The sequence below is a fragment of the Rattus norvegicus genome, chromosome 10, assembly GCF_036323735.1.
Source record: "Rattus norvegicus strain BN/NHsdMcwi chromosome 10, GRCr8, whole genome shotgun sequence".
NCBI classification, from domain to species: domain Eukaryota; kingdom Metazoa; phylum Chordata; class Mammalia; order Rodentia; family Muridae; genus Rattus; species Rattus norvegicus.
In genome coordinates this window covers 35,205,653-35,233,295 of record NC_086028.1, presented here as the reverse complement: position 1 = coordinate 35,233,295, position 27,643 = coordinate 35,205,653, and the positions used below count along the sequence as shown (strand labels likewise).

General features: G+C 47.5%; 1 protein-coding gene across 2 annotated transcripts in view; it reads left to right on the top strand.

Annotated features, from left to right (window-relative positions):
* Window positions 1-26,495, top strand: part of Rufy1 (RUN and FYVE domain containing 1) — a 44,896-nt gene extending 18,401 nt beyond the window's left edge. For both annotated transcript variants that reach the window (NM_001100727.1, XM_039086301.2), the window contains exons 7-18: window positions 1,086-1,151; window positions 4,602-4,671; window positions 7,270-7,371; window positions 8,713-8,829; window positions 10,162-10,329; window positions 13,233-13,330; window positions 16,078-16,197; window positions 16,771-16,900; window positions 20,262-20,356; window positions 23,405-23,453; window positions 25,407-25,484; window positions 25,840-26,495. In NM_001100727.1, coding sequence (NP_001094197.1) covers window positions 1,086-1,151; window positions 4,602-4,671; window positions 7,270-7,371; window positions 8,713-8,829; window positions 10,162-10,329; window positions 13,233-13,330; window positions 16,078-16,197; window positions 16,771-16,900; window positions 20,262-20,356; window positions 23,405-23,453; window positions 25,407-25,484; window positions 25,840-25,983 — 1,237 coding nt within the window. In that variant the 3' untranslated portion in view covers window positions 25,984-26,495. The remainder of the gene's footprint in view (window positions 1-1,085; window positions 1,152-4,601; window positions 4,672-7,269; window positions 7,372-8,712; window positions 8,830-10,161; window positions 10,330-13,232; window positions 13,331-16,077; window positions 16,198-16,770; window positions 16,901-20,261; window positions 20,357-23,404; window positions 23,454-25,406; window positions 25,485-25,839) is intronic.
* The last annotated feature ends 1,148 nt before the right edge of the window (window positions 26,496-27,643 follow it).

Sequence of the window (27,643 nt, the reverse complement as noted above, 5' to 3'; positions counted from 1 at the left end):
TGACAAACAGGAAAACACATATATACAAAATTTTTAAATTATTTTTTAAATTTTTTAAAAAAGAAATCAGTCAATCAGAGGGAAAGCTCAACTGTAAAATGTTGAGGGCTTTTACACTCCAACATCCCTGACCTGTAGATTATTCTACTGCGTTCTGAAACGTCTTTGTTTCCTCGAGAGCGTATCCCTTTCTTTCAGTACAGTGAGACCCAGGGCCATGTGTGTGGCAGGCAGGTGTGTTCACCATGCACAGATGCCCATGGCTTTCTGTCCTCCCTAGAGAGGCCCAGGCAGTCAGGGTGACTTGTCCTCAAGCCTTGTTGCTGTGTCAGGCAAGCCTTGCTGTTTACTCCATGGTGGCTCTGTATTGTTATAAAGTTATAAAAAATATAATGCTGTCTTTTACCCTCTGCCAGAAATATACATCTCAATTCTGTTTAGTGTCCCAGCCGCCACACACTCTCTTAAACTTAATTCGCCACAAGAAAGAACACACACTTTTCGGGCTGGAGAGATGGCTCAGCGGTTAAGAGCACCCGACTGCTCTTCCAGAGGTCACGAGTTCAATTCCCAGCAACCACATGGTGGCTCACAACCATCTGTAAAGAGTTCTGATGCCCTCTTCTGGTGTATCTGAAGACAGCTACAGTGTACTTATATATAATAAATAAATAAATCTTAAAAAAAAAAAAAAAGAACACACACTTTTTAATAACCTCTGATCCAACTGATAAGATATAATTGCCCATCTAAGCATACAAAGCCCTATACACATCCATCCCTTAAGAATATTCATAACAACCTGCAAATACAGAGTGGAATCTTAATGTCAGCCTCCATGTTCTCTCCGAGGCTTCCTCTTCCCATCTCCTTCTGTTCCAGTTTCCTCCTCTTCCCTCAGACTTTTCTCCCGCCCATCCTTCCTTCCCGTCCAATAACAGGCCTTGTCTGTCCCTGCCTTCACCTGTATAACATCCTACAGCTCTGACGGTCTCTCGGTTTCTGGAGGTTGAAGATGGCTGTGCACAGGCTGTAAAAGGTTTGACATGACTCTAAGGTTTCTCTTTGTGTGCTCTTCTCACAAGGCATGAAAGAATTACCGATGTCCTTGATCAGAAAAATTACGTGGAGGAACTTAACCGGCACTTAAGGTAGGGCTCCCTCCTGGTCAATGCCAGTTGCTCTGTCTACTGTTTCAACTGTTATGAGTGCGTTTTGTCTAAGCAGAGAGACAAGTTGTAACCATTCAAGCCACATTTGTGTAGAGAGGACCCCTCCCTGATGAACAGCATTGGGGAGACCTTGGGCTTTGCTTTGTGCTGTCGTACAGCAGAGAGATAAATACACAGAGCCTGGAGTTCTGCCCTAGGCCTTGGGAAAGGAACAAATGAAATCCTATGAGAAATGAAGGAAGAGGCCAGCAGTGCTTCTCAACCTTCCTAACTTTAATACAGTTCCTCATGCTGTGCTGACCCCCAATCATTGCTACTTGATAACTATAATTTTGATACTGTTATTAATTATAATATAAATGTTTTTGGAGATAGAGGTTTGCCAAAGAGGTGATAACCCACAGGTTGAGAACCACTGAGCTAGCTAGAGAGCCAACTCAGCAGTTAAGGCATACTGTGCTTCCAGAATTCTGTTCCCAGAATTCTGTACCCACCTCAGGCAGCACTCAACTGCTTACAACTCCAGCTCCAGAGGGTGCTATCACCTCTGGCCTTCATGGTCACCTGCACGAGCACACACACACACACACACACACACACACACACACACACACACCCCTCCCTATTCACCTGGTGCGTGTGTGTGTGTGTGTGTGTGTGTGTGTGTGTGTGTGTGTGTATTAAACAGGGTCTGAATATGTAGTTCTAGGCTGGCATGGAGCCTGGACTTCCCAGAGACCCACCAGCCTTTGCTTCTCCAGTGCTGAGGTTAAAGGTGTAAGCCACAAGCCTGGCCTAAAATGGTCTTAAATTTAGGGGTAGGGGAGGAAATCTAGGGTTGATTCAGAGATGCCCTAGATTTTAGCCCCATCACCAAAAAGAAAGGTTGAGGTGTGGCATATGTACTGGAGTTCCTTTTTTTTTTTTTTTTTTTTTCTTTTTTCTTTTTTTTCGGAGCTGGGGACCGAACCCAGGGCCTTGCGCTTGCTAGGCAAGTGCTCTACCACTGAGCTAAATCCCCAACCCCTGTACTGGAGTTCCTTAACATAAGTGCTTATGCTTGACCATGGCCAAAGTAGATTAACAGTGAAGCGAGCGACCTCTTCCAATTATGGGGAGGCTGAGTTGATACTCAAGGGATTTAAAATGCTTTCAGCAAAGGTGGCTTGACATCTAGTCCAGAAACTTAAGTTCCTGCTCTTGTCAAAGGGCTTGTTGCTGTCATCAAACCTGTTATTCCCTCTTTACGGAATCTTTCCTTTTTTATATTTTTTCAGTATAAAAGTAGTTTAAGATGTTACAGGAATGGTGGAATGACTAAGTGGTTGAGAGCACTTGTTGCTCTTGCAAAGCACCCACATGGTAGCTCATAACCCCAGTTCCAGGGGTCTAACACCCTCTTCTGACCTCTGTGGACACTGCAGATATGTGGAGCACATATATTCATGCAGACTAAACATTCATACACATTAAAACATAAATCTAGGCTGAGTGTATTGGTGTAAGCCATTAATCCCAGCACTTGGGAGGAAGAAGCAGGTGGATCTCTGTGAGTTGAGGACCAACCTGGTCTACATAGCAGGTTCCAGGGCAGACAGAAATACATAACAAAGAGTCCCTGTCTTTAAAAAAAAAAAAAAAAAAGAAAGGGGAAAATTAATAAATTAGTTTTCAAAAAGAATTTTTCAAAAATGTAGAAAAGTGTAAATAGGATTCGAAGGTTAACTTTGCAGACCTGGGCAGATGAGATGGTCCAGCAGTTAAGAGCATTGACTGCACTTCCCAACATGTTCAATTCCCAGCATCTATATGCTGACTCACAGCCATCTACACCTCTAGTTCTAGGGGATCTGACACCCTCTTCTCAGTTCTGCAGGCACTGTGCATACATGTAGTGCGAATAACCATACGGAAACAAACGTGTATGCAATAAAATAAATAAATAAAAATTAAGCATCCGCCTTGCAGCTGTGGAGATGGCTCAATCCTCACTGAGTTCCTCAGTGTGAGGACCTTGCTGCTCAAGGACCTGAGTTCTGAGCTCCAGTACCCAGATAAAAAGCTGAACATGCCGTGTACATATGCACCCTCAGCCTTGAGACATAGAGACAGGCAAGTCCCTGGAACTTACTAGCTAACCATTCTAGCCAACTAGTGAGCTACACGTTCAGTGAGAAACTTTATCTCAAAGGTTAGGAGGATGGGGCTGGAGAGGTCACTCAGTGGTTAGGAGCAGTTGCTGCCCTTGCAAAGACCCTGGGTTTGGCTCTCAGCACCTACATGGCAGATCACAACCATCTGTAACTCCAGTACCAGAAGCTCTGATACTCTCTACTGACCTCCTTAGCTGCTAGGCACACGGATACATGCAAGCAAAACACCCATACACATACAAATAAGTCTTTTTAAAGAAGTAAAGAACAACTTAGACACCCAGTGTCAACCTCTGGTCTACACACGTATACACACGCACATGCACATACATGTAGATACACAACTGGCAAGATTGCTCAGCAGGTAAAAGGTTCTGCCGCCAAGCCTGATGGGTCTTGGCAGGGCATGGAGGCACACACCTTTAATCACAAACACTTGGGAGGCAGAGATAGACAGGTCTCTGAGTTCGAGGCCAGCCTAGACTGGTCTAGTCTACATAGTGAGCTCCAGCTCAGCCATAGAGAGAGACCCTATCCCAAATAAAATAAAATAAACTGAGCCTGACCTCTGGGCCCCACTTGGTAGAAGGAGAGAAATATACCCATGAGTTGTCCTCCGAGCTCTATAGCTGCATGGTGACAAATGACCCCTGCCAAATAAATAAATAAATGTAATTTAATTTTTCTTTTTTTTTTTTTTTTTTTTTTTTGGTTCTTTTTTTCGGAGCTGGGGACCGAACCCAGGGCCTTGCGCTTCCTAGGCAAGCGCTCTACCACTGAGCTAAATCCCCAGCCCCGTAATTTAATTTTTCTATTTTAAAAGGTCTAATATGAATGCCAATATATTTTTTATTCTCTTCTATTATAGTGGAGGGAATATTTTCTTTATAGCTGAATAGCTATATTAGTAGATTATTTGGAGGATAAGATTTATTGATAATAGTTTTTTGTTGATGTTACTTTGGGGTTTTTATGTCAAGGTCTCTCTACATAGTACTGGCTGTCCTGGCACTCACCGTGTATACCAGGCTGGTCTGGAACTCACAGGGACCCTGCCTCTGTCTCCTGAGTGCTGGAATTAAAGGTGTGCACCACCATATCAGGCGGATAATGTTTTAATATTCACACACATTGAGAGTTCCTACCTCTGAGTTCTGAGCAGCCCTGAGTCTTCCCTTTTGTGCAGGAAGTCAGGGCTATCCCTTCTTGTTCACCACTTGGGAAAACAGTCCACAGTTTTAAGTTTATGCTGACCCCGTGCATTTATTCACTACAGCTGCACAGTTGGGGATCTTCAAACCAAGATAGATGGCTTGGAAAAGACGAACTCAAAGCTTCAAGAAGAGGTTTGTAACTTAGCTCTAACAAAAGAGTGACCCAAGGTTAACCTGCCACCCCAGCTTTTTGGGCAGCTGAGCCAAGAAGATTCTAAGTTCAAAGCTGCCTGGGCTAGAGAATGAGTTCAAAACCAGCCTAAACAACTTACGGACCCCGTCTCATAAGTGAAGAGTGCTCCATGACAGAGTGCTCGCTGAGAATACACTGTACAAGAAGAAAAGAGAGGAGGAGGTGGGATAGTTGGTGCATCTGACCATGGCCTCTCACTGGGAGGAAGGGCAGAGTCCTCCCGAGGACTGTACAGGAGATGGAGCATCTGTGTTCCACCTGCGTAGCGTTTGCCTGTGAAACACTGAGGCTCATCTTGTCATAGAGCAAGTCTTTATCACCTCTGGGCAATGCACCGTCGGGTGGATGCAAAATGGAAGTTTTCTTTTCTACCCACCTTCGCTGTAGTGTTACATGCTTCCCTGCTGCCCCAGAGAACACAGACTACCCCAGAGGCACCCCAGCCCACCCCTTCTGTTTTGGCCTCTCAGGAGCACAGATCCAGTCTCCCCACAGTGTGGTCTTTCTCTGCTTTCTCACTAGGAAGAGAGAGAATGAAAGACAGGAAGAAGGAGGGCTGAGGCTGAGGAAGAAGGCTTGCTGCCCGCTGCCCCGCAATCTCCCTGCTGGATACATCTTGTCTCCTGTTAGCAGGAGGGGGCTTGCTCAGCCTTGAGACTTTCCACAGGTAGTAGGAAGGAGGAGAGCTTTGAGAAGGGATTAAGGAGCGTCTGGAAGTGTGGAGGCAGGATGCAGCAGGCCGGGAGGGTCTGTAAGTGAAGGACCCACCAAGGCTCACTGTAGCTGCTCTCCTTAGGGGCTCTCGAGGGAGGGGCTCAGGACTGAGTGAGTTAAAGGATACACAAAGACAGTATTCCTAGGGGATCGGCATGTGAGGTGCCACTGCAGTTAGCCCACATACCTGGCTGGGTAGGCAGACCTTGGAGCCTCCTGGAGATAGGTAGGTCCTTAAGCCTCGTTCTAATGTCTCTAAGTTGGGTGATACATAGAACTTATCATTTTGTTGTGGAAATTAAGTCAGCTTATTGTGGTACTCATGAAGCAGCACTGGGGAGGAGCTGAAGGCTTGGTTGACTTCAGAACAAGGCACTGCTCCCAGGCAGGTGGCATGCTTCAGCCTGAGAAACTTAGTGGCTGGGTGTTTTCCACAGCAGACTGCAGGGGAAAACTTGCTTTAGAGAACCCCTCACAGAGGAATGGGAAGTAGCTAATGGCTGTCACCTGCTTCTTCCCCTTTGACAACCTATGCCTCCAGGGCCTTAGGCTGTCTTTCTTAGGCACAGCAGTTGTTGAGAAACTTCAGTCTGTGGTCTTAGGAGAACTCTGAAGGGTTTTAAAGGGCAGTTCAGTGTCTCAGGATCCCTCCACTGGGGAAAAATGAAAGAAGCTTGTTCCTCGCTCCTCCTCTTCTGCAAGCAGGGACCTGGAGCTAGACTAAAGAGGGTCTAGCATCTGTGTTGTCCCATTTCCTTTGCTTCCCAGATAATCTGCTTACTAGACACATGCATTAATGACTCCAACTCTTCCTCCCTTAAGCCATGATGATGCATCTCAGGAGACGAAGGACTCCTCTGGGCCCACTTCTGATGACTTATGTTTGATTCTTTCCTCCAAAATCTTTAATCTCCCTTGACAATAAAATATATTTGTTTATCAAGAACCTGAACATGAGAACTAGGGAGATGGGTCGGCGGTAAAGTGCTTGCTCCATAAGCGTGAGGAACTGAGGGGGCTTCTCCAGCCCCCACTCATATGCCTGGAACCCCAGTGCTGGGAAGCAGAGACAGGCAGATCTCTGGGCTTGCCAGGCAAGCTCAGCCAGAACAGCACAGTCCATGTTCAGTGAGAGACCCTGCCTCAAAAACTAAACTGGAAGAATGGAGAAGACCCCTCTGCCAACCTCTGGCATTCACATGTGCATGCACAGGCAAGGGTGTGCACACACATGCAACAACAAATGGGGCTGAGAGTGGTAGCATGCTGTGCTGATCTCAGTACTTGGAAGGCAGAGAGAGTCAAGCACGTTTCTGTGAGTTCCAGGCCAGCCAGTAGCTACACAGTGAGACCCCATCCCAAGAAACAAGAAAACATGCTGAGATCCCTCCACTGGGGCCTACTTGAGTTTTTAAAATGACTGATGAGACTGTACCATACATGTCCCCCTGTTGGCATATCTTTTCTCATCATTAAAAGCTATTCTAAATGTTTGAGTGATGGCAAATTTCTGTTTGGCCTTCTGTAGCCGTAGATAATGTGTGTGTATATATAAATTATCACTCGCATGAAGCATGAAGTAACTGATCTTGCAATGTGGGAAAAAATTTGGAGAGGGTACAGAAAGCCAGGATGGGGCAGGTGCAACAGAGTTTTTACTATGTTCTCTGGAAGTTTAAACCATACATTTCCTATTTAAAGGAAATAAAATACCAGGCGTTAGGGTGTGTCATAAATTGTGTAGAAGTAAGTGTCAGCTCTTAATATGGGCAGCAACATTAGTTTTGATGTTAAAAAAAATATAAGAAATCTTTCTTAATCAGCTTTCAGCTGCAACAGACCGAATTTGTTCCCTACAAGAAGAACAGCAGCAGCTAAGAGAACAGAATGAATTAATTCGAGAAAGAAGCGAGAAGAGTGTGGAGGTGAGAGGCTGACCTGACAGCCAGGCAGTCTTCTTTTCTCTCTCTCTCTCTCTCTCTCTCTCTCTCTCTCTCTCTCTCTCTCTCTGTGTGTGTGTCTCTCTCTGTCTCTCTCTGTCTCTGTCTCTCTGTCTCTGTCTCTCTCTCTCTCTCTCTCTCTCTCTCTCTCTGTGTGTCTCTCTCTGTCTCTCTCTGTCTCTGTCTCTCTGTCTCTGTCTCTCTCTCTCTCTCTCTCTCTCTCTCTCTCTCTCTCTCTCTCTCATGCACGCACGCACACATCATTGGTCTCAAGCTTGTAGCTGACCCTTGGCATGGTGGGGGAAGGCTTCAGGGTCCCCCTGAGAGTATTGAGTCTCCTGTATAAAATGGCATCACAGTCTTAGATGGCCTGCAGGTGTCCATCAGGATGCTTTACACCTCTCTAGATGACCTGTGGAAATGGTGGCCATCCTGGCTTTTCTGAGGAGGAGAGACCGAGCCTGCGCCATGCAGAGAAGAATGGCTCGCACTGTTCCCACCGCATGGTCTGTGTGTGAGCTCATGCTGAGCCTCCAAAGAGCAAGGCCAGCTGTGATGTCACTGTCCCAGACTCCAGAATATAGAAAAGGTGTCGTGTGTGATCAGAAAGTACCTCTTGTTGCTGTCCCTACGCATGTCACACACATGCTACTAGATCACTTACAACTCCGCAGACTCCGGTCTTCGTACTTTAGAGTTCCAGTCTGTTCTTCTAACTGTTCTTTCTTGGCTCAGGGCTGAGTGGGCTGTCTTTCCGTCCCTGGCTCTGTGGCTGGGCACAGCCTTCCTCCTCCTGCACTGTTTTAGCACCTTGTTCTTCCTCCACTGCAGATGTCCTAGGTCGCAGCTCTGCCTCACCTGGTAGCTTAAGGGTAGAGATCAGGTCTGAGTCATCACAGTGCTGGGTGAGAACGGCAATAAATGCAGTGTGACGGGTCTAAAGAGAGCCTTTCCCCCCAGGAATTCTTGTCCTGTCGTAAAGAAAATTAACTAAACCATTACACAGTTTAACTCATAATAAACTGTTGGGTTACCCACATGTGGTAGCACACCCATAAGTCTGTCACTAAAGAGGCCGAAGCAGGAGGATCACAAGTTCAAATCCTGCCTGAGGTACATAGTGAGCTGCTGTTGCACAGTCACACTAATGTGTCAGCCTGCTGGCAACCGTCATCTTTCAGGCTATTACATCTTTAAGATCCTTCATGTTCAAGAGGTAGAAAATTATCCTTTTGTTGTGCTAAGGATTGTGACATAGTTTGAAATGTATTGTCCCTAGCTCACTTTCCAACAGTGAGTCATTCTTGGTGTTCTTGTTTGATTCAGATAACAAAACAGGACACCAAAGTTGAACTGGAGACTTATAAGCAGACCCGGCAGGGCCTGGATGAAATGTACAGCGATGTGTGGAAACAGCTGAAGGAGGAGAAGAAAGTCCGACTGGTGAGACCCAGGGCCTTGGGAAGAGTGTGTCAGCTGCCCTCCAGAGGAAACCTGTCTACACTCCATTTGCGTGCTCACACCTGCTGGCACTCCTAGAAAGCCGGAAATGGTCCTTTTTAGCTCATGTCTACCCTGCAGTTCTGTGTCATCATTTGTGTTTGTTCCCATTGTCTGCATCTTCTCTAGAGGCTGCCATGAGACCATTTCTGGCTCTCTGTCACAGGCTCTGGCCCACTGTTTCCATGCTGTGCACTGGAAGCCACAGTTCCATTTTGAACCTAGTTTTCCTGTGTGCTTTCTTGTCTTGGCTTCCCATAATACATATGGGACACTGGGTCCTGAGGCACCCGGGCCAGAAAGAACCATTTCAGAATGGTGGCAGCTGTCCCATGATAAAGTCCAAAGCACTCAGAAATTGTAGTCTTACTCCATGAGGTCTCCTGGTACACAGCCACAAGCCAGTCAATTCTGCAGACCATGAGACGACCTGGCTTCTAGAACTCTAGGCTCATGTTGACAAGTCAGTGTGAATCGCCCAGCATTGAAGGCCAAACATCTCTGGATTATCTCCGCCCACCAGCTTCCCCAGTAATGACATGGAGACTTTGTATTAATTATGAAAGCTCAGGCCTTATCTTAGACTGGTTCCCAGCTCGTCCTTATAACTTAAGTTCACCCATTTATATTAATTTACATTCTGCCACAGGGCTTGTTGCCTCCTCAATTTCTACCTGAGCCTGACTCTTTCCCAGAGCTCCTATCTCTGCTGGAAGTCCTACCTACTCTCTCCTCCTTTGCTGTAGGCCATCAGCTCTTTATTAAACCAATCAGAAGGTGTTAGGGAGTTTACAAGAGGTGATGCAGCTACCTGTAATCAGATCTCTGCCAGTACAGAAATCAGCATTGAATTCTACAAAGACAACCTTTACATGGTGCTCAAAAAGATCACCCCAACATGGACTTGGTACAGAGCCAGCTTTCACTCTACCATAAGAAAAGGGGGACAAAGAGCCAGGTGTGGTGGTGCTGTATTGCCAGTAACTCGGGAGCTAAGGCGGAGATTATTAGTTAAAGGCCAGCCTAGGTTACACAGTTAGACTCTCTCCAAACTGAGAAGAGGGAGGAGAGAGGAAGAAAGTAAAAAAGGGAAGGAGGAGGGACAGAGGGAAGGAGAGAGGGAGGAGAGAATGAATGAATGCAGTCCCATGAGACCTTTCTCCACCTGGCACACCTACCCTGCCTTGCAGTGACTCATGGTCACTGCCCATGACCCCACCTTAATTGAGTATGATCCCACCTCTGCCTCAGTGCTTCTTGTACATGTCATTAAAGGAACTAGAAAAGGAACTGGAGTTACAGATTGGAATGAAGACCGAGATGGAAATCGCCATGAAGTTACTGGAGAAGGACACCCATGAGAAGCAGGACACACTCGTTGCCCTCCGCCAGCAGCTGGAAGAAGTCAAAGCAATTAATTTACAGATGTTTCACAAAGTTCAGGTGAGAGCTGGCCTCAGGTCTGTATCTCACACACACTCACACACACACACACACACACACACACACACACACACACACACACACACTGATGCCTTCCAGTGCTGTCTTCTTTCCTACAGAATATGCAGACAAGCCTAATCCTCAGCCTTCATGTTTTGTAGCATTTTGGTTTCTATGTTTGAAACAGGATCTCATGTGTAGCCCTGGCTGCCCTGGAACTCACAACGTAGACCAGGCTAACCTCAACCTCAGAGTTCCACTTGCCTCTGGCTTCTGAGTACTGGGATTAGGAGGGTGCACTGTGTCTGCTCATATATTTATTTTTAAAGGTTTATGTGCGTGTACATGTGTGTCTGTGTGAGTGTATGCACGCATGTGTGTGCAAGTACCTGAGGAGGCCAGATACCTCAGATTCCTTAGAGCATTTGTGAGCTGCCTAGTGTGGGTGCTGGGACCTCTTGGCAAACCATCTGTTTTAAGTTTTTACATTTTTTTCAGGTTTGGCTTGTACAGCAACATAATAGTGCATGTTAGGGAAAAGTGCTCTAGCAGTCTACTAGAATGCCTTTGAAGCGTGGAAGTTTCTCTGTAACAGGGTGAGCCCTTCAGACCCTGCTCTTGGCAGTCACTCAGAGACCTAGGCAGCTTTGCAGTTGTGCCTCTGAGAAGGAAGAGGAAAGGAGCCATCCAGACACGTCCTGTCTCAAAGTGAGATGGAGACTAGACACTGCCTCTGGTATGCCCCATGGGACTTGTTGATCATTGTAGCTGCGGGGCTCTAGGAACTCCATCTTTTTCTAGGCTGCAGTATGGTGAAAGAGAGTATTTGTTGGTGGGCACATAATTGTCTGTCTATAGTTAACCCCAAGAGAGCTTCTGGGAAGTTCCATCCAGACCCTGGTTCCCCTCAAAGGCCATAGACTCTGGCTGATGGCCAGTAACTCTCCAGTGGACCATGTGACCTATGAGCTGGAAGTCAACTGCCCCTCTCACGATGGCCCATCGCAGCCTCTGATGATGGGGTAGAAACAGAGTGTGCAGTGTAGATAACCAGCATGGAAAGACACACTGTCTAAGTAGGAACTGCCAAGACCACCACAGCCCTAAACAGTAGGCTTTGTTTCTGCTTCTGAAAGGACTTTTGTGTCAACCGAGGGCCACCACCATCCTTGGCCACATTCTGAAGGAATTCAGGCAGTGCGTCCTTCTCAAAGATAAACAGCTTTGATGGCTAGCCTCTTGCTGCTGTCAGTTTGCCAGCCTGGCATTTGTAATAGGATTCCTAAGTATTCCTCATAGCAGATTCTTGGCTCGTTGGCAGTCCTGTCACCTCTGTCACAGGCTCTGGTCATTTCCCTCCCAAGTTCAGGGAATGCTCTTCTACCTCACTGCTCTGCATGACTGTCGGAGTCTGTGTCTACACCTGTGCCTGTGTCTCTCTGTTTTATTAATGATGGATCATCCAAAGTCCTAGACTTCTGTAGAGGAAACTAGGGTCTGATTTTCACTACATAGGGCCGCATGTATCCTAGGCAGGTGCTCTACCAGTGATCGTCCCTCCAGCCTTCATGAGCTGATTTACAGGGCCTATATGGCGAGTGTGTAGTCTTGGCTGGTTGGGTGGGTGGGTGGGTTGGTTGGTTGGTTGGTTTGGTTTGGTTGTTATGTATACCTGGCTGTACTGGAACTCTATATGTATACCAGGCTTGTCTCTGCCTCCCAAAGGCTAAGATTACAGGTATGTGCCTCCATGCCTGTCCTAGTGTTTAGTCTTCTATGTTGAAGGGTCAAGAGCAGTTGCTCCTCTAGCGCCTTCCTCTGGATGGGCTGTGTGTCTCTCTGCAAACTAGTAGGCTTTGGCCTGGACTCCCCTCTTCTTTCAGCACCTTGCTCAAACAAGGTTTACTAACTGCTTTGCATAACTGGCAAGAACCACCAACTTTCCAGCTTGTCACATCAGCCTTGACAGCCTTTGGCCTTAAGAGCAGCACTCCTGTCTTGGCCATCGAGTCTGTCGTACTGATCAGCAGTGACAGAGATATAGGCAGGGGAGTAACTGTGGGACCTTCCTGAGGTGAGGAGAGTGCATCTCACCTGTGCATCCCCATGAACTCTGTAGGGGGCTAACTAAATTAAGCTGTAGAATTCCCAGGTATCATCAGGGTTGATCACATGGGAACTCCCCACACACTAGGGTCCGAAGTGTTATTGATAAGGCAGGTCCCCCTCGCCCTTGTTATGATCAGTCTTCTCCGAGTTTCCTCTGCAGCTCTTTCTTTGAGCTGAACTACACTCAGCGTGCAGTTTCATCTTCTTTTCTTTGGTGCTGTCCTTAGTGTAAGTGTCTGTCAGCGCGCACCGTCTGTGTTCCCCAGGACTTCCTTCCGACCTCTTCCACTGCAGCCTCTCGTAGCCTGTCCTTTTACAGCATATCCTTTGTGACTTCAGAGTGTTCCCTCCTGCTTCCTGATACTGGGTACCTGCTCTGATTACACAGTGCATCTCACAGACGTGACTGAGGAACAGCGCTGCCTCTGACTGGCTCTTCAGCCCCCAGGCAGTCTCTTTTCTTCTGAGCCTCCCTCTCTTGATAGGAACAGGCTGACAGGCTCCCATGCGCACCTTCAAGGGATCACATGAACCGGCAAGTGTGCCCAGGCTATGAGAATCCTCAGGAGTGGAGTTCACACTCACTCCAGAGCCAACTCCAGAACCTGCCTCTTTGCTCTTCTTCCAGAGCTGGGGCCTTGACCTGGTTTGTGTTCCTGGACTCCAGGGAAGGACAGCCATTAATGAAATACTCTTGAGAGTGTGGTAGAGTGTGTGTTAACAGTGAAGTCTGTGTGTCATGCAAAGATGTGGAGAAGGAGGCAGCTTACAGACCCCTCTCCTTGCTTTGATAGAGTGCAGAGAGCAGTTTACAGCAGAAGGATGAAGCCATTGCATCTTTTGAAGGAAAAACCACCCAAGTGATGTCCAGCATGAAACAAATGGAGGAAAGGTAACCACTTCCTGGTGAACAGGCCATCTCTAGAAGGTTCTGAGTGTGCATGGGCCTAGAGATAGAATCCCACTGAGAAGCTCAGAAAAGTCGGGGTGACTGTTCTTCCTTGGTCACCCTCTGCCTAAGGAAAAGGCTGGGGTACAGCAGCCTAGCCTAAGTGATGTTCAGTCCTTCAGTCAGGCTTTTGGCCACTCCATCAGAGTGTCCTCTCAGGATTTGGAACTAGACAAAGAGTGAATTTCCACTGTCACATTCAAACATCAGCTCAGCAGTGGATCAGATCAGAGTTCCAGGGACTGAGATTGGCTCAGTAGTTACGAGCACTTACCCCAGTTCATTCCCAACATCCACAGTGGGTGGCTTACAATGACCTTTAACTCTAGCTCCATGAGATCTTCTGGCCTCTGCAGACTCCAATATACAGCACACATGTGCACGCGCACGCGCGCGCGCGCACACACACACACACACACACACACACACACACACACACACACACAAAATAAATTTTAAGAAAATGATAGCATTCCAAACAGACCCTCCCAGAGGTGGCCAGCTGTGTTTTGAGAGATGCTGATGCCAAAGTGCTCCTTTGGATAAATAGTATCAGAGCAATTGGAACTTCATTTGCAAACAATGACTCTCAACCCCCACCTCTAATACGACAGAACAACTGCCTCAAAGAAGAGAGTAAAATTCAATGTAAAACTAAAAACTGAAAGTCTTTTGGAAGGAAACAGGAAACTCTGCATGACCTATGTCTTAGGATTTCATTGCTGTGAAGAGACACTATAACCATGGCAACTCTTAAAAAGGAAAACATTTAACTGGGGCTGGCTTATAGTTTCAAAAGTTTAGTCGGTAAACAACATGGGGGGAAGCATTGTGGCAGACATGGTGCTGGGGAAGGAGCAGAGAGTTCTACAACTGGATCAGCAGGCAAGGAGAGAGAGAGAGAGAGAGAGAGAGAGAGAGAGAGAGAGAGAGAGAGAGAGAGAGAGAGATGCTGAGAGAGGAGATGAGGCAGGGCTTAGCATTTGAAACCCCAAAGCCCACCCTCATACTTCCTCCAACAAGGCCACACCTCCTAATCCCTGTCAGGTATTTCCACTCCCTAATAACCAAGCAATCAAATATATGAGCCAATGGAAACCATTTCTATTCAAACCACCTCAACCTATAAGAGAGAAACAGGATGAATTTAGACTCTATCAAAATTCTAAACTTACTAAGCAACGTGTCACTAACCTTTAATTAATTCCAGCACTCAGGAGATAGAGGCAGGTGGATCTCTGAATTAAAAGAGTCTACAGAGTGAGTTCCAGGTCAGCCAGGGCTACACAGAAAAACGTTGTCTCAAAAATCCAAAAGAAAAAAAAAGTAATAATATTGTAGTGGTTTGAATATGCTTGGCCCAGGGAATGGCACTATTAGGAGTGTGGCCTTGTTGGAGGAAAGGGTGTCACTGTGGGGTAGGCTTTGACATCTTCCTTCTAACTGCCTGGAAGCCAGTCTTCTCCTGTTTGCCTTTGGAACAAGATGTAAAAGTCTAAACTCCTCCAGCACAGTACATGCCTGGATGCTGTCATACTTCCTGTCATGATGTTAATGGACTGAACTTCAGAACCAGTAAGCCAGCCCCAATGAAATATTGTCCCTTATAAGAGTTGCCTTGGGGCTGGAGAGATGGCCCAGAGGTTAAGAGCAACGACTGCTCTTCCAGAGGTCCTGAGTTCAATTCCCAGCAACCACATGGTGGCTCACAATCATCTGAATGGGATCCAATGCCCTCTTCTGGTGTGTCTGAAGACAGCTACAGTGCACCTATATATAATAAATGAATAAATATTAAAAATAATTATGAAAAAGAAAGAGTTGCCTTGGTCATGCTGTCTCTTCACAGCAATAAAACCCTAAGACAAATATCAATATAATAATACTTAAACTTTCATCCTATAAAAGGTAGTTAAAAGAATTAAAAGGAATTCTTATAAATTTAGTAAAAATTTGCAGATAATATCTGACAGTATCTGAACTTATATTAGACTATATAAAGAACCTATCAAACCAAACAATTCAACTAAAAACAGATGGAGCTGCAGGGATGGGCATAAGGACCTGAATTCAGATCCAGAGAACCCACATGAAGCCATGTATGGATCTATAAAATCGGAGTGCTTATGGCAGGATAGGAGGCAAAGAAAGCCAAGTCCATGAAGCCTGTGGGCCGCAAGCCCTGTGCATACAGTGGCAAATATATGGATCTGTCTCAGCACGATGGAAGGGGAGGACCGGTGCCTTGGGTAATCCTTTAACCTCTACGTGTGCATGCTTTTGATCCTAGCACTTGGCAGGCTGAGGCAGGAGAATTTCTGAGTTCAAGGCCAGCTTCATCTGAGTGTTAGGACAGTCAGAGATACACAGAGAAACCCTGTCTTGAAAACCAAAAAGAAAAAAGAAAAAGCAGCGTCCATTCATCATCGTATAAATGCCTGGTTAGGTGACGAGCTGTGCATGGTGGTGCACAGCTGCATGCTGAGGCTAGGTAGGAAGATCGCGAAACCAGCCTGAACTAGGTAGCAACTTCAAGGCACATCTAAGCTACAGAGCAAGATGCTATATAAGGAAGGGAGGGAGGGAGGGGAAAGGGAGGGAGAGTCGCAGCTCAAACTGAAAGTTTTTGGTTACTAGAGGTGAGCCTTTCTTACAAAGATGGAATCTGTGTGTGCTTGGCATTGCTGCAGGTTACAGCAGGCTGAGCGGGCCAGGCAAGGGGCAGAAGAGAGGAGCTACAAGCTGCAGCAGGAGCTCAGCGGGAGGGTCAGTGCCCTGCAGCTGCAGCTGTCCCAGCTGCGGGACCAATGGTAAGGATCTGGGCAATGCAGGGCCAGCCTGAGAGGACTAGGAGGTGGCTTCCCACCTTCCTTCTTGTCTCCAACAAGAGTAAGAGATAGTCAGTCCCTCACCTGAGTTCACCCTTGCAAGGGTAAGTTAACATGAGAATATATCAGGTATGATACCCAAACCTGGTTCACAAATGAGAACCTGTGTCCCCAGCCTCCTTGCCTGGCAAAGGATAAGTCAAGATCCAACCAAACTCACTCCTGACCATAGTCACTCTCCCGACCCTTTGGTCTCTTCCTGTCTACTGAATGTTCACAGAAAGAAGCCACATGATACTGAACTTTCTTGCTGCTCATGTGGGTCCTTGTTTAGTCCTCAGTGTTTTTCTCTCATTGGCATAATAGCCAAGTATGTACCTGGCAGCTCCTAGTCTTTTGGGAGCTCAGGTGGCCATGTAGGAGGAGGAAGAGACGGCATGTAATGGTTTTGATGTCTATTCAGATGGTTCCCCATATCTTGTATGGTAGACTGTGGGTCTTCCTTAGAAATTTCCCATTGAAACTAACTGTAATTCACCTTTGGGGAAACAACAGCTCAGGTCTAGAGAAAGAACTGAAGTCAGAAAAAGAACAAAGACAAACTCTTCAGAGAGAACTACAGCATGAGAAAGACACCTCCTGTCTGCTGCAGACAGAGCTGCAGCAAGTGGAAGGCCTGAAGAAGGTAAGAGCTGCCTGTGGCCAACACAGCGACCTTTAGCTCCACGGAGGACCATCCCTCCCCTGCCTCTGTGTGGGAGCAGGGACTGGGGCAGTGTTTCACCCCAACAGCGAGTCTGTCCTAAAAGGAGATTTCATAAGCTTGAGAGTAAGAACAAAGATGGGGGTGGGGGTGGGGGCACTAGGAAGAGCAGAAAGAGAAGCAGAGAAGAGAAGGGAGGGCCAAGCCAGCACCAAGTGAGCAAGCTTTGCCCTTGTGGCTGGTCTTAGGGTTGCCTACTATCTGGAGAGCTGGTGCGAGACAAGTCAACATTTTCACCAAAAGCCTGTGCATGTAAGCTTCTCCCCAGAGGTTAGTGAGCCATTTTTCCCAAAGCTCAAGAATCCCAGGAGGCAGACAGAACCAGACCCCATAGTCATCCCATGCTCCATCTCCTGGCATCGGCTCAGTCCTCTGGAGTCCCCAGTGTCACTTTCAGGAATGTCCTGGATAGGTGAGCAAGAGTGGAGTGTTGAGCCAGTGACATCTTGTAGTAGGAGGAGACCTCTCAGGAAACTCAGCTGATGGCAGTCTGCCGCACTGTGATTTCCTGGATACCTCCATGCATCCTGAGCGTCGGGCTTCCAAACCCACGGACCTCACCTGGCTAACAGAGCCAGGTGTGCACCGCCCTCAGTGCACCTGCCCTCAGTGCACCTGCCAGGGAAGGAAGGGGCTCAAGAGCCACACCAGCCGGAGAGGGCAGAGGAGAGGACACTGGGCATGAAAGGACCCAGAAAGTGTCTCTCATTGAACACACCTACCTCAAAAACCTTCAGTCTGCTGGATGCCGCCAGTGAAGGGGCAGATGCATGCTCCCCACGGTCACTCTGACCTTTTCATTTTAAGACAAGGTCTCACTGCATTGTGCTCTCTGGCCAGCAATTTGATATGTAGAACAGACTGGATACAGAGGTCTGCCTTCTACCTCCCAGGTTCTGGGATTAAAGGTGTGCGTTCAGCCCCTTAGTCTTTTAGAGACCTTGACATAGACAAATTCAGGGTTCGTGGATTTTTGTGAAGAAAAGAATTCCATGACTAATCAATACAAAGCAGTTGGAGTTCTATTAAATATCTTTTTAGAAACACTTTTATCACATTTATTGTGTGTGTGTGTGTGTGTGTGTGTGTGTGTGTGTGTGTGTGTACATATGTGTGCACACGTGACAGTTAGAGGACAGCTTGCAGGTATCAGTTTTCTCCTACCACTGAATGGGTCTTAGAGGTCAAAGTCAAGTTGTCAGACTTGGTGAAAAGTGTCTTAATCCACTGTCCAAAGATTTTCTTCTTTTTCTCCAAAGACATTTTAAAATAGACCTTAGAACTAGGTGATGATGGCACACACCTTTAGTCCCAGCCTTTGGGAGGCAAAGGCAGGGGATCTCTAAGTTGGGGGCCAACCTGGTCTACAAAGTAAGTTCCAAGACAGCTAGGGTTACACAAAGAAACCCTATCTCAAAATAAATAAATGGATGGATGGATGGATGGATGGATGGAAGGAAGGAAGGAAGGAAGGAAGGAAGGAAGGAAGGATGGATGGATGGAAGGATGGATGGATGGATGGATGGATGGATGGATGGATGGAAGGAAGGAAGGAAGGAAGGATGGATGGATGGATGGATGGATGGATGGATGGGTGGAAGGAAGGATGGATGGATGGATGGAAGGATGGATGGATGGATGGAAGGAAGGAAGGATGGATGGAAGGATGGATGGATGGATGAATGGATGGATGGATGGGTGGAAGGAAGGAAGGATGGATGGATGGATGGATGGATGGATGGATGGATGGATGGATGGGTGGAAGGAAGGATGGATGGATGGATGGATGGAAGGATGGATGGATGGATGGATGGATGGAAGGATGGATGGATGGATGGAAGGATGGATGGAAGGAAGGATGGATGGATGGATAGATGGAAGGATGGATGGATGGATGGAAGGATGGATGGATGGATGGATGGGTGGATGGATGGAAGGATGGATGGATGGATGGATGGATGGATGGATGGATGGATGGAAGGATGGATGGATGGATTGAAGGATGGATGGATGGATGGATTGAAGGATGGATGGATGGAAGGAAGGACGGATGGAAGGATGGACAGAAGGATAGATGGATGGAAGGAAGGATGGATAGAAGGATGGATAGAAGGATGGATTGAAGGATGGATGGATGGATGGATTGAAGGATGGATGGATGGATGGATGGATGAATAGAAGATAGATGACAGAACAGACGTTAGAGCCAGTGGGGTGGCTGAGCAGATGAAGGAGCTTGACTCTAAGCCTGACCACCTGGGTTCAATCCGCAAACCCACAAGGGAAAAGGAGAGAACAGACCCTCTGAGGGCTATCCTCTGACATACACGTACATGTGCCCATATTCATGTACTCACATGCAGACACACAAAGAAATGTAAAAAGAATTTAAACCATTTTTGAAGCAAGACAACTTTGTATAAAGTTCGTATGTGTACTTTCCAGATAGCTGTTGGGGGCCGGGATCCCGTGCACGCACTATCACATCCAGCCCAGATGACTGTTCTTAAAACCAATGCCTTCAGTAGGTTCCCAAGACAAGCAAAGCTTTACTTGCCCATTGGAGTAATTGTTTTGGTTTTTAAAACAGCAACTATGTAGACAGGGTCTCACTACATAGACACCCACGCGCTTCTGTGTCTCAAGTGCTGGGATTAAAGGTGTGAGGTGTGTGCCACCAGAAACTTTGGGGAAGGAGTTAGAGATGGTCTGTGTAACCTTGGCTGTCCTGAAACTAGTCCAAACTCTACCTGCCTCTGCCTCCTGAATGCTGGGATTAAAAGTGTAAGCTACTGTGAGCTAGTGAGATGGTTTACCAGTTAAAAACATTGGCTACTCCTGCAGAGGTCCTGAGTTCAATTCCCAGCAACCACATGGTGCCTCGTAACCATCTATAAAGGGATTTGATGCCCTCATCTGGCATGTTGGTATATGTGCAACTACATTTAAAAATATTCATAATTTTTAAAAAGTGTGTGCCACCATGCCCAGCCCAGGTAACTATTCTGAACTGGCCTGACTGTATCCCACCCCGTCCTGTGCTCTTGTATCCAGCTAAAAGCCGTCTGTTTGAGGGAGCCTCCTGCAGCCCAGGCTGATCTCAAACTCACTGTGTCCCTGCCCATAGCTGGTGTGAAGTCATCCATCCTCAGGAGTTGACAGCCAAGCAACAAAGCTACTTTTTGCTTTTGCAAAACATTCTGATCTCTTGACCACGGTGCTTACTAAACATTTACAAAAGGAAAATGCAATCATGTGTGAACATGTGTCTTGTCTATTTCAGGAGCTTCGGGAGCTCCAAGACGAGAAGGCAGAGTTGCGGAAGGTCTGTGAGGAACAGGAGCAAGCCCTCCAGGAAATGGGACTGCACCTTAGCCAGTAAGAGCCACCCACATGCAAGACTGGATCTATGCACCTTCCAGGCCTAGTGCAGGAGGAACCAGCCGGGAGGCCTCTCAGCTTTCCTGCGTGACCTCCCAGGAAGTCAGGCCTCAGGAGGCAGCTATGTGGCACTTAGTTCTTTGACCAACCCTAGTGGATCTGTCACCTGGCAGGTCTAAGAGAAGAAAAGTTCCTCTTGCACCGTCATGACCAGAGCCTTGGGGGATTGTGACCAGTTCAGCCAGGATACATGTGACCAGAAGAGGTTTAGAGATGGGAACCAAACAAGAGAAAGCTAGAAAAATCAGGAAGTATGAGACTGTACACAACTTGTTGTTTTTTCTGAAAAGTTGGAAGGTCTCCTATTTTGCTTTTTTTTTTTTTTTTTTTAAAGATTTATTTATTTATTATATCTAAGTACACTGTTGCTGTCTTCAGACACACCAGAAGAGGGCATCGGATCTCATTACAGATGGTTGTGAGCCACCATGTGGTTGCTGGGAATTGAACTCATGAACTCTGGAAGAGCAGTCGGGTGCTCTTAACCGCTGAGCCATCTCACCAGCCCTCCTATTTTGCTTTTTAAAGTATTTATTTTTATTAATTTTTAGTATGGAGAGGCAGAATATACACGTAAGCACTGTGCCCTCAGACTCCGAGGGTATTGGGTCTCCTGAAGCTGGAGTTACAGGCAATTGTGAGGCACCTGACGTGGGTGCTGGGAACTGAACTCAGGTCCCCAAGAAAAGTAGTGAGTGCTCTTAACTACTGAGTATCTAATCTCCAGTCCCAAAGGTTGTACACTTGTGGTACTAGAGATTGAACTTGGGACATGTGTCCTGTCACTGTGCTTTGTCCCAGCCTTAGGTGTTTGGTACAGTCTTACTATGTAGCCCAGGTTAGCCTTGAACTTCTAGTCCTCCTTCTGAAGCCTCCATATGAGGATTAGAGATTGCCCCACAATGCTAAATGGAAGGTCTCCTATTACTAAGAAAGGAGGACATTCTGCCTTTGTCCTCTCCCATATGCTAACAAAGGCTCATTCACTATTCTCTCTCAGCGTCTTTCTGGGCTACTGATGGACCACACCCTACCCTGAGCTTTTCTCTACACACACCACACTGCTTTCTCTAGACCTGGTACTTGCCATGTTCTGCTCTTTTCCCTACTCCCACCCTACTCTCCCTGAATAAACACAAGGCCAAGTGTCTGTCCCCATGCCAAGCTCAGGTGAACTCCTTGCAGCCCAGGAGCACTCACCAGGAGCAGATGTGGAGCTGGCTGGAGGGGGCTACTTGTGTTTATACCTGGGGCTTCCTTTTGCCTGTCCCCACAATGGATGGGCACAAAGCAGAGTTATACCTAGGGTCCTCAAAGATGTGGGCTTCTGACTTTGGGGCTGTCTCAGTGCTGCCACGTGATCTAGCTTTGGAATCCTACCTGGAGATGCTCAGTCACTGTGTCCCTCTAAGCCATGCTGTTGTGGCTGTCCAGAGTTAGGTGTACATGCAACCCAGATAGGACTGCCCAAGTAGCTACTTCGCCCTATCTCCCCTTCCTGCAGGGCCATGCCAGGTCAGCCTCTTGTTCAGTCAGTCTGCTGGCCTTTTTCTGCAGCTGGACAGGAAAAGGGGTACCTGCTAGTCAATAACAAAGGTCCTGGCGGTTTTTAGGATGTTTTGATGCTATGTTTAAGCTCTGGCTTAATTCAGCCTATCTCAGAAATCTACCTAGCAATCTAAGGTATTTAAGAATAATCAGCTTTTGAAGAAAGCCCAAGGCTAGCTATGGTGGCACACACCTTTAATCCTAGCATACAGGCAGGTGGACCTCTGAGTTCAAGGCCAGCCTGGTCTACAGAGTGAATTTTAACTTGTCTCCAATTACTTGGGGTTAATTGCCAGGCATAGTGGAGGACACTGTTAGTCCCAGCATTTTGGGAGGCAGAGACTGATGGATCTCTGAGTTTGAGGCTACTCTGGTATACATATTGGCCTCCAGGGAAGCCTGGAACCTGAGACCCTGTCTCAAAAAAGTAAATAAATAAAACACAAAAATAAAAGTAAGGGCTGTAGACTCTGTGCTACAGTCATGGTCTACCTGCACCAACCTGCACTTCCGAGCCTGGGGCAGGGGCCCAAAAGGCCTGTGCCAATTGGAAACGCTAAAGAGGTGGAGGCAGGAGGATCACAAAGTTGAGGCCAGTCTAAACTACACATGGGATTGGGAAGATAGTTCATTGGATAGAGCACGTATTCGCTCTTCAAGCACGAGGACTGGAGCTTGGATCCCAGCAGCTACACTAACAGCCAGTGGGTAGGTAATCTGCCTGTAATCCCAACACTCAGGTAGGCAGGCTATCCCCCAGGGCAAGTGACTAGCTAAACTAGCCATGTCAGCAAGCTCTGGTGAGGTAAAGTGGAAAAGTGATCAAGGAGAACACCCAATATCGTGCATCTGTTCCCATCTGACATGTGCGAACAAGCATGTGAGAACACCCCACACACACACACACACACACACACACACACACCACACATGCACACGCCACACATGCACACACCGTACATACACACACCACGCATGCACATACCATACACACATCACACATACACACACACCGCACACACATATACACACCATATATACCACACACGCATACACCACACACACCACATATGCACACGCCACACATGCACACACACTATACACATGCCATACTTACACACCACACATACACATCCCACACGTACACACCAAAAAAAATCCAGAAGGTTCCCCTCAGATCGCCAGCACAGTGTTTCATTTTTGCTGACGTAGTTCTACCAACCTAAAGCTTGTGCAAGCCTCTCTTCTGTGTGAAGGAGCTGTTCATCCATTAAAGGCTGGAGAGTCACAGAAATGGGGAGCATTTTAAAAGCACCCTGTTTCATCCTTCCACTCCAGGGTCCGTCCGTACCAGCACCCGTCCCCACCCCCACCCCAGTCAGTACATTAGCTGTGTCTTCATCGTTCACTGCTGAAACATTGTCTCTGTTTCTGCAGGTCCAAACTGAAGATGGAGGACATCAAGGAAGTAAACAAGGCTCTGAAGGTATGATAGAATGGAGGGATGGATAGAATGGAGGGATGGAGAGAATGGAGGGATGGAGAGAATGGAGGGATGGATAGAATGGAGGGATGGAGAGAATGGAGGGATGGAGAGAATGGAGGGATGGAGAGAATGGAGGGATGGAGAGAATGGAGGGATGGATAGAATGGAGGGATGGAGAGAATGGAGGGATGGGTAGAATGGAGGGACGGATAGAATGGAGGGACGGATAGAATGGAGGGATGGATAGAATGGAGGGATGGGTAGAATGGAGGGATGGATAGAATGGAGGGATGGATAGAATGGAGGGATGGATAGAATGGAGGTATAGATAGAATGGAGGTATGGATAGAATGGAGGTATTAGATAAAATGACTTCTACCAACAGAGTCACAGCCCAGCGTGCTGCAGTGCTGCAAACCCAACATTCAGGAGGCAAAGGCCACCAGTCACGGAGTTGAAGGCTGGCCTAGCTAGGCTTACACAATGAGACTGTCTCATTGAACAATAAAGACTACTCAGAGTGCCCCCCCAACACACACACAGTGGTGACAGCACAGTGAGCAGGCATTCTGAGACGTCAGCGCTGCAGGTGGACAGGCAGGAGCTGCTGGTGGCTGCTGTTCTAAGACCCTAGCCCTAAGCCCAAGCTCTTGGTAGACGCTATGCCCGTTGGCTCTCTGACCTTGTGTGCTTGAGAAGTTAGCAGACAGCAGGGTCTCTGCTCTGCATGTCCACGAGGTGCCAGGTAGAGAGGGCCTCCTCATCCAGTTGCCACAGCAGAGCAGAGGGGCTCCTTCAAAGGGAGCCCAGCAGGAGTAGGGATTCCTGGCTGCTCCTGCTCTTGAAGGAAGCTCCTTTTTTTTTTTTTAAAGATTTATTCATTTATTATATATGAGTACACTGTAGCTGTCTTCAGATACACCAGAAGAGGACATCAGATCCCTTTACAGATGGTTGTGAGCCACCATGTGGTTGCTGGGAATTGAACTCAGGACCTCTGGAAGAGTAGTCAGTGCTCTTAACCGCTGAGCCATCTCTCCAGCCCTGAAGGAAGCTCCTTGATTGTAATTGTTGGGGGCTGCTGTCTCTGTCTTGCTATGCAGTGTGTGCGTGACAGTGGCAGCCGACAGCTCCAGAGGGATTTTCAAGAGTAAGGGGGAGTACCTTAGGTAGCCCCAGCAGCCTGCTCCTCTGGTAAAGGGTGTCATGGGCCCTTCACACTTCTGCAGAATTCCTAAGGGAGAATACACTTTAGTTTTCCCTTGTAAAAATTTGCAAGACATCCTCTTCCAGAGCCTCCGTTTTCATTTATGTAAAGTAGCTAAGCTGTTCCCCGAGGCCTCTTGAGGACCCAGGGCCGGGTGTCCAGAGGAGCTTCACTGGGCTGAAAACTTCCCTCCCCTGCATGTTGTCTCTGCAGAAGTCCATGCTCAGATCTGGTCAGCCTTCCCTCCAGCCAATTTAGCTAGTCATGGGATCATGGCTCAGGCCAGACATGGGGGTTACAGGCACTGGAGTTTGACTGTGGTGACCTCAGCTACAGGGAACTTAATAGAACAGGGAAGTCAGGTGGTGGTGGTCCACACTTTTAATCCCAGCACTTGGGAACCAGAGGCAGTCAGATCTCTGTGTTCAAGGCCAGCCTAGTCTGTAGAGTGAATTTCAGGACAGCCAAGTCTACAGAGAGAAGCCCTGTCTCAAAACAAACAAAAGGACAGGATAGCATCTTTGCTGAATCAGCCTTGATAGCGGCCAGGATGCTGTAAGCAGGCACTTTATATGGACATGCGAAGTCCACTGCAGCCACTTGAGAGAACAGACGTCATCATCTAGTGAAGCAGCAAGGCCTGGTGAGAAAATGCGGCAGGCAGTCACAAGATAGTAGGTGCAGCCAGCCAGGGACTGCCAGGGACTGCCAGGAGGTACAGTTCTCAGGTGCTCTTTCTTCCTCAGGGCCACACATGGTTGAAAGATGATGAGGCAACACATTGTAAGCAGTGTGAGAAGGACTTCTCCATTTCCCGGAGGAAGGTATGTAGGAGCCACTCCTTGGTTGCCTGGAAAAGCCTCTTTTCACTACAGCTCTGCCCATTGATCGGCTGAGCCCCTAGCCCCACGTTCTCTAATGACTGGCATGGGTGGGGCAGCCATGTGTAGAGCCATGTGTAGTTCTGTGTAGAGCTGCTGCAAGTGTGTATGACACTGGCAGTCCTCTATATGCAGCAGGACCAATTGGTTGACTAACAGGCAAACCACCTGATCAGTTAGAGGCTGCCTAAAAGCACATGGGTCTAGGACATAGCCATTTAGAGAAGCCATGCCTTACATGATAGGTGTGGGGTCCCACTTCCCCAGTAGTCTTAACTGCCTTTGTCCCGACTTCTAGCACCACTGCCGGAACTGTGGCCACATTTTCTGCAACACCTGCTCTAGCAACGAGCTGGCTCTGCCCTCCTACCCTAAGCCAGTGCGTGTGTGTGACAGCTGCCATACCCTGCTACTGCAGCGCTGCTCTTCCACAGCCTCCTGAAGCCATCAGCCCTGCCAGCAGGGACCTTAGCCTGTTGACCTCCATCCTCAAGAGTGGAGGGAGCCTCAGGTACAGTGCCAAACTTGGGATCTCCAGAGACCTGCAGGGACCCAAGAGAATCAAAGGAAAGAATGAAGCCTTCACCAGGCCGTCAGCCTCTGAAGAGAGCGCCCAGTGGCGGCTGAGCACTTTCCATGGCTTATGTGGAGCCGGCTCCTGTAGATACTTCGTGTCCTCGGTTATGTCCTGGCTTTGGGACAGGTGCAAACTCACAATTTTGCTATGCCACTTTCACTCTTCGGAGGATTGACCTGTTTTGCAGCAGTTTGCTAGTACAGAATCCTCTTTCCTACCCGCGTCCCACAGAAACCTTGATTTCTGCTGTGCTTTGAACCGTGTGGGTCTGTCAGCGTGCCTTGTCCGCTTCAGCACCCAGCATTGGCCATCATGCCCCTGGCAACTCCTACTGTTAGCCCTGCAATAAAGTCCTTTATTTTTCACTCTTGTACAAAGTGCTGGCCTCCAGCTTGCCTGGGGAGGAGGGCCTGCTGGGTTTGAGCTCTTCAGCTGTGTTGCTTTGACTCAGGCTGCTCTATCCAGGTGAACCAAAGCCAGGGTAAAGGACCTCAAGCCTGTCACCAAAGTCCAACTGAGTTACTTACACAAATGCCTGACTCAAAGTGGAGTTACATCTGCATTGCAGTCAAGTACAAATGAGCCAATAACGACCACTGTACAGCCTCAGCCTGCCTTGAAAGTCCTCAAAACACTGAGCCTGTAAAAGGCAGATGGCTAACAGGTTTTTTTTTTTTTTTTTGAGACTAAGTCTCAAATAGCCTGGTCTGGTCTCAAATTCAAATGTAGCCAAGACTTGAACCTTGAAGGTATTCCCTTGCCTCTACCTCCCAAGTACTAGCATTCTAAGCATGTGCCACCATGTCCAACAAAACACACAAAACCTATTTTATACATGTTGGGTTACCTCAAGTAACTTACTGAAAACTGGCTGAGTACTTTTTTTTCAATTTATTTATTTTATGTATGTAAGTACAATGTCCCGCTCTTCAGACACACCATAAGACACACATCAGATCTCATTACAGATGGTTGTGAGCCACCATGTGGTTGCTGGGAATTGAACTCAGGACCTCTGGAAGAGCAGTCAGTGCTCTTAACCTCTGAGCCATCTCTACCATGGCAAAGCTGAGCCATCCATCAGGACCATGTAGCTACATGAGACTTGTAGTGCTAGCAGACATCTGTGGTCATGTAGACTGTCTATCTTCCTTATGGTACCACCCAGTGCAAGTTCACATACCCCTCCCAAGGTCAGTGTTCTCAGACTTCTTTAGGCAGAAGTAGGCAAGTGCCAGGGTACAGGTCAGATAGGAGCTTACTAGAAGTTCCCTCTACCACGTGGAGTCCAGGGATCAAACTCAGTCATTAGGCTTGGCAGTAAACACCTTTACTCAATGAGCCATCTTGCTGGCTTGACTCTAAGTATTGAAACATCTACTCTCTTGCTCTCTCTTGCTCTTCCCCCTTTGTCCCTTCTCTCCCCATTCCCCTCCCCGCTTCTCTCCATGTACTCATGGCCGACCTCTACTCTTCTACTCTTCCTTATCTCTCTCTTGTCCCTCTCCCCCTTGTCTTGTCATTA